This window comes from Jatropha curcas, chromosome 8 (genome assembly GCF_041381405.1).
Source record: "Jatropha curcas cultivar XTBG-Jc1 chromosome 8, XTBG_Jcur_1.0, whole genome shotgun sequence".
In the NCBI taxonomy this organism is placed as follows: domain Eukaryota; kingdom Viridiplantae; phylum Streptophyta; class Magnoliopsida; order Malpighiales; family Euphorbiaceae; genus Jatropha; species Jatropha curcas.
In genome coordinates, this window is record NC_143158.1 from 7,085,109 (window position 1) to 7,099,176 (window position 14,068).

General features: G+C 31.4%; 1 protein-coding gene and 1 long non-coding RNA gene across 2 annotated transcripts; one reads left to right on the plus strand and one right to left on the minus strand.

Annotated features, from left to right (window-relative positions):
• The first annotated feature begins 947 nt into the window (after positions 1-947).
• Positions 948-4,834, plus strand: LOC105641285 (BSD domain-containing protein). The gene is made up of 3 exons (XM_012225797.4): positions 948-1,637; positions 2,337-2,521; positions 4,156-4,834. Exons 1-3 carry the CDS (start codon positions 1,109-1,111, stop codon positions 4,687-4,689), a joined length of 1,248 nt encoding a protein of 415 aa, XP_012081187.1. The 5' UTR covers positions 948-1,108; the 3' UTR covers positions 4,690-4,834.
• A 1,092-nt stretch (positions 4,835-5,926) lies between these two features.
• On the minus strand, positions 5,927-7,416 carry LOC119371039 (uncharacterized). The gene is made up of 2 exons (XR_016322188.1): positions 7,321-7,416; positions 5,927-6,667 (listed from the first exon to the last, which is right to left on the minus strand). It is a non-coding gene; the product is annotated as an uncharacterized LOC119371039 (long non-coding RNA).
• Positions 7,417-14,068: the final 6,652 nt, after the last annotated feature.

Consider the following 14,068-nt stretch of genomic DNA (forward strand, 5'->3'; position numbering starts at 1 on the left):
TATTTAATGCTAGAAAGAGACAGGTATATGTTGAGATAGTTTGCATATCATGTGATCGGAAAAAGAGTCAAAATTTAATGCAGTAAGTGCTAATTAGCAATCTAAAACGACGGTCGTTGAAATCAATTAAATTGTGTGGGTCATTTTAAATTTTCACTTCATTTCGAAGAGTAAATTTATTCTTATTTTCAATTTTGTAGCCATATAATTCTGAGATATTTTATAAATTTTTTATGATAGTATATATTCATCACTTGACTTTGCCTGCAACAATTATCTTTTTACATTCAACAGCTAAGCTTTATTCTAAAACCGCCACATAAATAGTTAATTACAGTTAGTAACAGCTATTGAACAGGGAATAGAAAAATCCCAGTCAGGTGTTCTAATTGATTTTTCACTGAGGAAGGCTATTTATGTATCCAAAATTAAAGCTATTCTATCCTAAATTCTCTCTTCATATTGGAGGTTCTTTTAAACAAAGAAAACCAAAATAAAATTAAAAATGAAAATTATATTTTTAACTAACTGAATCAAATTGGTTTCGTTAAAAAACTAAATAACACTTGAGCAGAATACCATTGATTCAATTCCATTATTTGGTTAAAAACAAAATTTGCTCTTCCTACCAGACGGAGAAGGGAAATAATCTTCTTGATATTATTTTCCAAAATTTTCTTTTTTCCCCTAATTTCAATCTTATTTTTATTTCTTTTCAAATCAATCATTAAACGAATCAAAATTGTGTTGTGACGTAGCGTCGTAAGAGATAACCCAAATTACATAAAATATCCAGTCAATAATAAATCAATTAATTAGAATTACATAGCTGCTGACGTGGCAGTTTGCAAGACGGACGCAGGTAGGAGTAAGCAAACCAAAAAAGCAAAAAAGAAAAAAAAAAAAAAAACAATTATTGCTCAATCAGAAATTCAGAATTACGAACCAAGAGTTAAAAGTGAGAACCAAACCAAAAAGCCAAAAACAGTTTCAGCTTCAAATGCCCAGTCCCTCTCCAATGTTCTCTGTTCCAAATCCTTCCATTCCTCTAAAATCCCCATTTCAGTAGCACCAAAAAAACCACTAAAGTACACAAAACATCACAATAATGTCTTGGCTTTTCAAGTCTTTCCAATCCGACGATCAAGATTCCTCCTCATCTTCACCAGAAAGTCCAACCAATCGTGGCGATGGTGTTAAAGAGGATTTATCAGTTATCGGCGAGTCTATCGGCCGCCAATTGCGTGGCGTCGCCAATTTTCTCGCTCCGCCGCCATCTCCGCCGTCCAATACTGAAGATAAGTCTTCATCACTTCCGTCTGATTATTTTTCTTCTTCATCAACGTCACAGTCACAAGCTCTCCTTGGGATCCGTAACGATCTAGCAGAAATTGGAGGTAGCTTGAAGAGTAGTCTGTCTCTACTGTCGAGTAACAAAGCTGTTAGTGAGATCTCTAAGTTTACGTCCACTTTTTTGCCATTCCAAAGTAACGATAATGAAGGAGAAGACGAGGAAGAATACGATGATGAAGAAGATGATTATGTGCCAGGGATTACAGAGGAGGTTGTTGATTTCGTTAAGGAAATTTCTATGAGGCCTGAGTGCTGGACTGATTTTCCATTGTTACTAGAAACCGGTAATTGCTTCAAATCTACTTTACCTAGCTGTATAGAATTATTTAATTTACTTTGCTTATAAATCAACTTGTTTTTGATTTGTTTTCCTGGTTTATTGCTGTTAAATGGTAAATTAGATGATATGTGGAATATAGGGATACCTTTGTGATGGATTTTAGATAAGCTAGAAGTTAAATTAGAGCAGAATGTAATGTTCCCCAAGTGTTAATGAATGCAATTGAGGATTTGGATAATGTTAGTCAGGAGGTATGTTATTGCGTTATGGTGGATATGTGCCTCTTATTGCTTTGGCAAGATGGTTAAATGGGCGAAGCTGCACCATTTAGTGTTCATGTTACTGATGCAATATTCAACCTGTATTGAATTTCTCTTTTAATAGGTACTGGTTTTGGATAAAAAAATTTTAGAATAGCATTTAATATGTCCAAGTCTTTGGATTCCAAGCTCATCAAGTCCTTTTATTGTTGAGGGAAAATAGTTTTATCTTTTTCATTTATTGGATAGGAAAGCAGCACCTTGGTGCTCCTATGGTATGTGAAGAGCATGGATTGCTACACACACACACAAACACACACACACACACACACACACAATCCGACTTGTCAATTAACTATGTTTGCATATATTAATACTCTTTGGTCATTAGAAAATAGAGAAAAGTAATCAATGGCCTTGAATCTTGGTGTATTTTGTTGCAGATTTCAAAATGTCTGATGCTCAGAGAGAACATGCTTCAATTGTAGAACATTTGGTTCCTAGTTTGACAGCTCTTAGAGATAACCTTCATAGCCATATGGACGATGGACGATTTTGGATGATTTATTTTATATTGTTGCTTCCAAGACTGAATGAAAATGACTCTGAGATTCTATCAACCCCCCAGGCAGGATTTTTTGTGTTATATATGCTTATCTCATTTTTTTTTAATGCATTCATATGTTTTTTCTTGTTTGTCTCTACATGTTCTTGTACAACGAGGCCTAGAAACAAACTTTTATTGGCCATGATATACTGAATCACTTGAATCTGATCAAGGTATTGTCCTTTTTTTTGTATATACTTTTATCTGAGGCAAAAGAAAAATTTTGGCCGGAAAGGGGTGGACCATTAAGTTTCTGTAACCATGATATGAGAACAATTGAATTGTGGAAATATGCTAATCTTCTCAGAATTAGTATTGCAACCCATTGCATTTGTATGTTACATGATTGTTATGAAGCTTACTGTATATGCTGTATTCTAGAGAGCATAAGCAAATATTGTTTTAGTTAATTACATCTAGCCAAGTGCAACTTATACAGAGGATGAATGGGTTTTTGACTATTGGGTTCATATGTATGATCATGTCTTTGAATGTTTGAGCAATTTTCTTAGGCTTCCAAGTGCATGAGAACCTAACTTTGTTCTTCGGGAACTTGGAAAGCTACTGACTCATGACACCTCAGCTAGAGTCCTTCAACATATTGAATTCAAGGATTATGGTGTTTGGGAACTTTGAAAGGAAATGGAAAGGGAAGCAGATGGAATAGAGAGGAGAATAGAAGAATTGAGGGTGAGATGACAATAGCAGCTTAAATAGCTGGCAGTGTTTTCAACTCCTTAGGACCTCAGTAAATACTAATCTAGTTGACTTACAAACTCTTTGAGATGCGAATGAAATTAAAATGCATTAGTAGGAAGTTAAATTTGAATTGGAATGCAAATAAAGCTATTAACTCATGACGTCTCAGCTAAAGTCCTTCAACATGTTGATTTCAAGGATTATGATAGTGATCAGCATATTCCGAATTGGTTTTGGCCTCTGCTTTGCAATTCTGCTGTATTTCCTTCTATTGGATTTTTCTCCTTTGTTATTTCTAGTCATCTTCATTTTTCTTCTTCTGGAATTGATTGTGATTGGAGCTTGCCGATCCACTTTTAATATTAAGGTGCTTGGTAAGATAATTCTGAGAATAGATATGTTTGGTTGAGTGGCTACCATAACTTGGTTATTGCATCTTGATTACCTCTGGGAAGGTGAAGAAGGGAGGGTTCCCAAATTCAAATTATGGAAGTTTACTTTCTGTTTAGGTGTTTTGTTTTTCAGCATTTTCTATTGTTTATGTTGGAATTGATGTTGGCAGTTCATTTTTTGGTAGCTAGTAACATGCTTCTGAGGTCTCCAACATTTATTTGCCACCATGAAAAAATTGTTGAAAAAATTTAGATTAGCTTTTTTGTGTGCCAATCATACCTAATCGATATGGAATCTTGGCTCTGTAAGCAATTTGTTTCAGTTTTTCTTTTTCTTTTTTAAGAATTTTATAGACTTGCAAGTTCTGAAGTCTTACTGTCATTTACTGGACTGTTGATTGGGTTCTTCGTTTGATTATGTACCGTGCAACTATAAATTCATTCCTTCATAGGTCACATAACATAAGATTAAGAAATACGTAATGTACCATAATGTTCCTTTGTGGAGTTGTACCTTTTGTTGAATTAATCTAATGTGGTCTAAACTTGTTGACTTGCATGCAGATAATTGAAACAAGAAGTATTCTGCTGCAAAAGCTGCAAAACAAGAGAAATGCAAAGGCAGAGGGTTCAGAGAATTCTGTTACCCTTGAATCATCTCAATGGGGCAGCAAAGTCACTGAAAGAAGAGAAGAGAATATCCCATCTAGGGAAAACGAGGTCACTGACATTGTAAATGCAACTGAAGGGTTAGAAATTGATGATGAAGAGAATGCTGACCAGTGGTTAAAAGAGACGGAGATTGATACTGAAACAACAGTGTATGGTCAGAAAAAGCTTGAACATGATGAGGACGTGTCATTTAGCGATCTGGAGGATGATAACGGTCTTTCAACTAGACTATCCGGTTCGAAGCAAGCACAGGGTATTATTAGGACTCCTTCACCCACACCTAGTGGATCTAGTGATTGGGTCCAGTTGAATGAGAGTTCTTCTGAGACTGGGGTTGGTCTGCAAAAGACAAGCCAGTCGAGTTCTCGGGAGAAAGATTCAGATGGTGAGTCTAATGATTGGCTTAAGGTTGATGACTTTGACTAGAAAATGCAATGACCATTTATTAACCATTTGTTGTATAGTTTCTTCTTTTCTTTTTTTTTTCTGTGATGGTTTCTGTACGCATGGCATTCAACCTGTTACATAATCATATGTTTAAACTAATAAGACAAAAAGGGGTTTCATAGTATTCTGCTCTTAACTATTGAAAGAAAAATTAGAAAATTAGTAGAACTTTTAAATGAAAAATATAATGAAAGCTTTAAATGTTTAAATGAACTAATTAATTACTATTATTTCCATCAATTCTGCAATATCATATGTTCAGTGTATTCATACTTCTGCTCAGAAATCCAACACACAATAGTGTGGTACGCAAATTCTTTTTTTTTTTTTGGTTAACTGTGAAGAATCCTTTCAGACCCAGGACAAGTAATTGATGGTAATGCAAAATTTTTCTCACAGGAAGGATTTCAGAAAAGACAAGTATTCGGAAAACTGAAATAACCTCTGCTTCTGAAAAATCAAACCCTGGATTGGATGCCAATCACAAAAAAAAAAAAAGGGTTGATATATATATATATATATATATATATATATATATATATATATAAAATTTTCTGCAACGGATTCTGAATAACTGCTTTACTAATATCAATCATACACAAAATCATTTCCTATAATTAAGAGAATGTCACAAAGACGGGTGTATATATGAGCTTTTTTCCTAATTATTAGAACATGCACGAACCTAACCCCAGTTTTTGTTTTTAGCTAATTAGAGACGTAAAATTAGTCCAATGCGTAAGATTGGTTTGAAAATCTAATAAGGTATATGAGAAAAATATGGATGCACACCCAGAGTTAGGATATCTGTCGCATAACTATTCAGAATTGTAACTCTTGCTTCGTTCATTCTTTTCTTGTCTTTGTCTGTTCACTTTTGTCATAACTCAAGAGTTCGTATCATGGTCGTTCCTAAGACAGTTTTTTACATCCCCAACTATAACGAAACCTTCAAGATGCAAACGAAATAAACCCTTGCATTTTTTGCAATTCAAATCACTTTGACCACTACCTAATGAGCTTTGGATCAGTAGAATTAGAATAGTTTTGAAAGCTATACAATTGCAAGTTCAAAACCCTAATCGGAGCCTAATAAATAAAAGAACAATTAGGATTTCCTTTTGGAACAGCTGCATTGCCCAAAAGGATAATATGAGTATTATGCATATAAAAATAGCAAAATAACTTGACCAGATAGAAACTCAAAATCATATAGTTATGGAAACCTGATTGATTAACTTGTAAATACATACAAATTCACATAACTATTAATTAAGGCACATATATGTATCTCTATCTAAAGGGGAATGAACATAATGTCACAATTTCCAATGCTAGTTCACATTTTCAAGCAATTTTCTGCCTTCCAAAATATCAAGGTATCCAACTGCTCCAACTATCAGGACGGACTGGAGGTTTCGCATTCTGATCCATGGGGCAATTACCATACACATTGGTAAAGAAAGGCGAATAGGCGCCTCTCCCTGGAGATATAGGAGGCAAAAGGCGGCTAGCCGAGCTACGAGGGAAACTTCCACAGATTGATAGCCTAACTGTTTCAGAAACCACTTGTCTTTGCAGCTTTGCATATGGAGGGCACCATTCAGGCATGTCATCATCATGATGGAAAAGATTTTTTGGTAGCGCGACAGCAGTATCAGCACTACTGCTAACTGGCACATTACTTCTGTTAGAATGTTGTTGTTCTGAACTTTGCGTCATGAGCTGCGTAGGCTCATTAATTCTCATGAAAATTTCAGATGTAATTTTCTTACCAACAATTTCAGTACTTACTGCCTTGTTTGCCGTAGTCAATGAAATGCCACGTGCAGCTTCAAAGTCAAACTCAGGAAGATCATCATCATCAGGAGCAAGTGGAGGTTCTTTTATAGCATTTCTGGAAGAATTGGAACTATCAAGAAACTTAGAAATATAGTTTGCCACTCACCTTTCTGACCTGTGATCAGATCCACAACAAAACTCAATGGCATGAAAAAAAAAAAAAATTAAAATCCCAGTAATGCCATTTTTTAATTCTTTGGATAGGTAATATATATAAAAATAAAAGACGCCCAAAAGGGCTAGCCAAGAATCTATATTAGGAGCATTAACCAAAGAATTATGCTAAATTATATTATGTCATGGCTCCTGGTTCAGTGGAGAGACGCAGAAAACTTAGAAATCTAGCTTTGACCAGAAATTCCATGAGTTCTACTAAAAAACTATGAAATCAAGATTAGAGTGCATCAATGTGAGTACAAACAATCAGATTTGCAGTCTAGAGCATCATGGTGAATAAATAGATATAATTTCAAACTCAGAGCATTTCGTTTTGTTTGGATAAGAAAAGAAAGGCATTTGATTATGAAAAAAGCCAATAAAAATACAGCCATCTAAATCGTCCAAGGAAATATTTTCAGTATTTGTGGCTATAAAGGCCATCAAGTTAAGGTTTTGTTACCATTTCACGGTTTAATTTTCCATTCCATCTCTTCAATTCACTATTAAACACAAAAATTAAAATAGCAGTAACACCAAAAACCAAGCAATTTAGACTATAAATGCGAAAAAAACTGATAAAGAAGACGAAGAAGAAATAGAATTGCTTGCCTCAAGAATCAAAGTGAAGAATTAGGAATCAACAGGTCGCATTGTCACACTTTAGAGTAGGGTCAGAAACGCCAGCTTCTCGGTCATACAGTCGCGCTAAAGTTAACGAAGAGCTAACACGTGTTATATATTTATATAGAAAATGAAAAATTACAAAATGGTCACAAAGGTCTGCTAAATACTAACTTTGCTCCCTTCATATTCCCTTTTATTTAATTGTAATTTAGCCCTTTATTGTATCTTTCTCTTTTTTTTTTTTTTTTTTTTTCTTTTTTTTTTCCTTCTCTTACGAGGAAATCCCTTCATATTCCCAATATGTTTTTTTTTTTTTAATATATGGTCAGAAAGACCACGGTTCATCGGTTTATCCACAATTTTCTCAAAGCAATCAATAAATGTGTTTCCTTCGTAAACTTCTCTTTTAGCTCTTGAAATCTTAATTTCATTATAGCTTATGAATCCTTATGGTGATGAAGAGAATGAGAGGCATTCCCATTGTCGTTTCGTTTGGAAATCTTGTTTAGAATTTGTCTCGTCATCGAATTTGGCGTTTGGTCTTGGTCCCGGTTCGGCAGGAAACGAGTGTACAAGACTGGGCTTGGCCCATTATGACTATGAAGCCCATTTTATGTACATTAGGACACTTCAAATTACCATTCTGAAAGAACATCGATGAATTAATTGGATTCGAATCAGAAATCTAAATTTCAAATTAATTTCTGTTTATAATCTTGATCACCCATGCATTAACTTGTACCAACCTTGACAAGGTTTATTTTTTTTCTTTGAATTTTGAGGTCATATAACATAAATGATAGTTTCTTAAGGTTAATATGTGTTGAATAGTTTGTTGTTGATGAAATTAAGAAATGGACTAAGCAAATTTTTTTTTTTTTTTTAAAAAAATCTTGTAATAATACACAATGCCTATACAGAATAATCAAAAAATTGTTCTCAAGTGACAAAGCAGAAAAGTGCTCTATGATATATATATTTTTTCCTTTTGAAAGTTGAAAATAATAAGAGAAAATTGAAATTCCACTTGTCAATCTTTCCAACTCTCAACTCAGTGTTTATTAATTTTTTATGGTGAGATATAATTCAAGGCAAGATATGCAGTACTATATTTCCAACAACAAGTCATTTGCACATTTTGAGGGACCTATTTTATTATTAAATATTTTAATTTGCAGAATAACATTGATCTAGCATTTTAACGTAACTTTGCGTTCATTTAATATTATCAAATAATAAAAAAATATATAAAAATGTGTTTATTTATGTAATTTTAAAAATAAAGTATTTGTGTCAATATTTATGTATTTGTTTATCTTTTACCATTTTATGACTATGTTTTAGGGTTGAGAATCGCATAAAATAACATCATTCCACGGCCACGTGATAGCCACGTGCATTTACTGGACTACTCCATGCTGGTTTAGATTGACTTGCAGATATACTTTGTCCAATTCAAATGATCCTCAAGGGACTGCAACCACCAGATCACAATCCATGCACTCTACGAGATTCGGAAATTGGATCTCTAGGCAAGTTGCAATTGGATTATTATTATTTTTTTAACCATTTGCTCTCCAAATTTACTGAATATCACTTATTCAAAAACTGCTCCCTTCCGAATATTTAAAAAGATTCCAACATCAAAGCATTCAAAATTATTATATTATTTATAATATTAACAAAATTGATTTTTAATTAAAAAAAAGAGAGCTCATTTTTTTTTTTACCAATTTAGATAAATGAGGCAATCCAATTTATATTATAAAGTGGAATTTTCTAATGGAATTGATTTTGAGGAATGCATTTTATGTACTTGAGTAGTTTCATTTGCAGTAAAGTAAATAACATAAAACAAAATAATATCGTGAACCATTCCTTTCAGACAGAAGATCTGAGCTTTTGGATTTTGGCAATATAACAGGCTATTGTATACAGACATCACACACGACAAAAACTAATAAATATTATCACGTTAATGCGCAGAACAGAAGAATTACGTGGTTAAAAATTGTTGAAGGTTATATATATATATATATATATATATATATATGTGTGTGTGTGTGTTAGAATTTGATCTAACTTCCAGGCAGATATTGGATTTTCAGTTTTATTTTGCTTGAAATATGGTTAAAAGTTCGATTAAAGAAAATTAAAATTTCGGTGATCGGTTAAAACTTAATTTAACTAAATTAATCGACTCTCAAAACTACATCATTTTGATTAAGTAGAAAATAAAATTAAAAATTAAAAATATTTCAATTTTTATTTTGGTTAAGTAGTAATTAATAACTTCGGTTAATTTTTATTTTGGTTAAAGTCAGTTAATCATAAATTTCAGTTAAATTCGATCGGTTAATTAAGTTTTAATTTTCATTAACTTTGGTTCGGTTAAGAATCAAAATTAATTCGGTGAAAACAGTTCGGTTAAAAAATTAATTTAGTTAAATTTGATTAAGTAAAAAAAAATTTGATTAATTTATTCCAGTTAAAAATTTTACTCAAATTGACAAAATTGGTGAATGAGCATCCTAAATAATATTTTTTTGACTTACCTTCTTTTAATTTTTTTTAGTTTAAATAAATTTATAAAATAAATTATCTTTAATAGTTTAATATAATGAATTGTTTTTGGTTCAGATATTTCTTTTGTATTAATAACGATGTAGTGGTGGTGGTGTTGGTGATGGAGTGGTGTTTGAAGTGGTGGTGGTGGTAGTGGTGGAGTGGTGATGGTGGTTGTGATAGTGATTGTGGTGGAGGTGGCGATGGTGGAGTGATGGTGGCGGTGTGATTGGTGATGGTAGTATTTTAATTACATTACATATTTATAAATAATATAAAAATAGAATGGTGATTATATTCTATAAATTTTATCAATTATATTATCAAACATAATAATAGTAATAGAATCTTAAATACATTCCATTCCATTACATTTTTCATTGCATTATACATCCAACCAAAAATAGCATTAGTTTCCATTTGATTATCCAAGTTTTTTCTTTTTTTATTCAGTTTTATATATTAAGTATATATTTTATGTTTTTGAATTATCTAAAAACTATGTGCAATAATAAAAGGCCTAATCATTAAAAAAATATAGATTTTTGAGTTTTTTTTTTTCAAATTTGGTCAATATTTTTGACTTTATCAATTAATATATTGTACTTACTTTTTATCGTCAATTTTAACTTTCGTCCTGAGTCCAATTGAGTGTAGTCGAGTAATATAACTCCAAAAGCAAAAAAACTTACCTAACGGATTTTGGGGTTACTGATGGTGCAAATTACTCGTCAATGATCCATCAAGAGTCTATTAATTATAAAAGCATATAAAATTCTTTCAAACTTGTGATGAGATGAAAACAAATTTGTCTCAACAACATTATTTTGCAACTTAGAGATTCTAAAAATAAGAATGAATAGTCGAAGAACACCCATATGGATGTAAGCTGGCGTATGGCGGGATAATTAACGGTCAAATAAGCAACAAATTAGCGTATTCTAGACAAAGCCCGTAATTGATAAGAAAAAATAAATATGAAATAATAATTGACAAAATTAAAAATATTGATTAAATTTACTAAAAATGTCAAAATTCATACTTTTTTTTATGATTTACCATAATAAAATCATGTATATTAGCATCAACAATCAGTTTAATAAAGAATTGAATTTGCATTCCTGTTTATTGATTATGAATTAATTTTTGACCAAAAAAAAATATTTTTATTTATTCACAAATTTCTTCTTATGATATAAATAATTATTTTTTGATTGAACTAATTTAATATAATTCATAAACTTAACTCATGAAATCATGTTTTTATTAAAACGAGTATTTATATATTCATCAGGAGATTTTCTTTTCATAGGAGATTTCTGTATAAAGTTTTTTATTTTGTTTTTGAATTTACATACATATCAACATATCTTTTGCGCTGGACTGAATGTGATATTTAGATAATTCCAAACTTTATAGATAAAATTTATCTGAAATATAATTCATTTCTATCAATCAAATCGTCTGTATTGCAGAAGGCATATCAATTTAATATTAAAAGGATATTCTTTAACACATAGTCCTTTCAAGTTAAAAAAAAAGAAAAGAAAGAAAGAAACCACTTACACGTTCATACACAAAAAGCTTAAACTTAGGTGGATAAAAGATGCTCCATGGCACTAGACAAATTGATTGATAGTGAATATTTAGAGGGATTGAGACACGTGTCAACGTAGATAGATAGATAGATATTATTATCATTGGTATAGTCCCTGGATGAAAAGGAAAGAAAGAAGACTAATTTGATAGAGAAAAGAGAAAGTGTTAAGAGAGAAAAGAGAAAGGGAGAGACCAATCGCATCAAAATGAGGAAAGCAGAGAATCACGGGATTAGCAAAAGAACAAATAATACAGCTTCTCAAATTGATATATAGATAAACCATAGCCATGCATTTATTTGCAGTAGACTGGAGTGGAGACTATCATCATCATGTGCCTGTCTCTCTATTATATCATTTTCGTTTTTTTCGTTTTTTTTTTTAAATTATTAACTAATAACTGTATATACACTCCAACTGTAACTACCAATTTCACATCTTCTCTTGCTATGCTGTTTCCTATTTCTTTCATTTTGAGATCTATGTCTTACCTTCTACTGTTCAATTATTATCAAATTTCATTTTTTGACTAGTATATATAGAGACCTCACTCAATAATTCACAAATATAATCAATTCGTGCAGAATCTTTATTTTCTCGCAAACTATTATCTAAGATTCCATCCCCTAGCATCTATGATTTTTATCATTAACGATATAAATCTATTACGGTCCGGTCACGCATCATAGCTTTATACGTAGCATTTTAGTAATTTGAGTTAATCAAAACAATATCTTTATTATTTATAATGTTTGATCACGTTGCGTTTATACAAGTGTTTAGAGTTTAAGAGAACGAATTATGAAACATTATTTTTTTACGTTTAATGAAACGCTAGTAAAATAACTAATAATTATGAAACGTTATATAGTGTTTAATGTTTTGAGTTAATCAAAACATTTAGTGGCGTTGCATTTATATTAATGCTTAAAGTTTGAGAGAGCGGATTGTAAAATATTACTCTTTTTCCGTTTGATGAAATGTTAATAAAACAACTGTCAATTATTTAAACAACTAATAGCTACTAAAACCAATGGTGAATCCAGAAAATTAAATTGATGGAGAGAATACATAAAAGTATATAATTCAGTGAGGGCAAAAGGTAAAAATTTAGTGGAATAAATATAAATTAATATAATTATATACACTAAAATGTAAAAAACCATAAACTAAACTTTTAACTAAAATAACTAATTTTGTCGAATAAGAGCTGTATGACTAGTAATAATGATTATTTAGGATTTGTTCGGCAAAAATTAGCTTTTGCGTAGTTGGTAGTTATTTTAATAGTGTTTAGCTGTTAGCTATTTGAGTAGTTTTTCATGAAACGCTAAAAGTTAAATGTTATACGAATTAACTTTTCATAAAATGCTACCTTAACCTTTAAAAGCTAGTCCAAATACTATATTACCGAATAACTTTTTTAAATAGTATTTAGTATTTTGACTGGTTATTTAAAAAGCTATTGCCAAACACACTTTTATAAAATAAAATAAAATAAATTGTTGATAAGGTAGGCAGCTAAGAACTCGAAGCAACTAATAATTTCTTTTAGCTTAGGCTAAAAGACTGTCTAGTCAATGTTTTACAAAGACACAAAATTGGTAGGTCTTCCTTTCATGTGGATCTATATATTTATAATGCAATCATATACAGAAGAACTCTTTAGATGCTTAAACACATAGCTTTCTTAATTCTTATGACATTCAAAAATTAAAAAAAAAAAAGGTTTTGTAGATGTGACGGTGGCCCCAGTATTTGTGGCAACTGTTGCACTTAAAAATAAACATGGAAAAAGCATATATCACTAATTTCCATTAATGTAATACAAGTCAAATATAATGATAGGTGTAAGAGATATTTATCATGAAATAATGAATGGTTGAGATTTGAAAGAGTATATAAAATGTGAATCCCAATTGTTGAATCAGTAGTAAAATTTGTTAAACAATTTGGTGAGTACAGGGAAAGGCATCGGAACTCACAATGAATAAAAAAAAAAAAAGAAATATTATGATTTATTTTTTTCACCTCAAAATTTTCTGAAGAAAAGATTGCCATATCCTCTTATTCCATCTAAGTTATTTAATCATTTCAATCATTTTTCAAATATTTTCTCTAGTTTTCAGAAGAAAAAAAAATGTTATACCTCTACCACTGTACATGAAGATGACTCCTACTCTGTGTCCTTGAAAATAATATAGGAAGACCTTTTTAACACAAGATTATCAAAGGTAATTAGGTGATAAATATCTCCTTACCTCAAGCTTCCCTTTGGGTGTAATACCAACTGTGGATACACATAATATAATCAAGTTAACCAAAACTTGATTGAAGCCTAATGTTTTTTTTTGGTAAACCACCCACTGTTCAGGTTCTGCAAAGGTCAATTATGGGAGCGACTCTCCCAACTGAATTTTCTCCATTTACAACATTAGGATTCAATCTAGATATTGCTTAAGGGATCCAGTGCCTTATCTCAACCGGTAGTTGCTTAAAGGATCTTGTCAAGAAATTCCTAGCCAATTCTACTGTATATTACCCTTAGAAATGTCAACTCTTGCGACTAC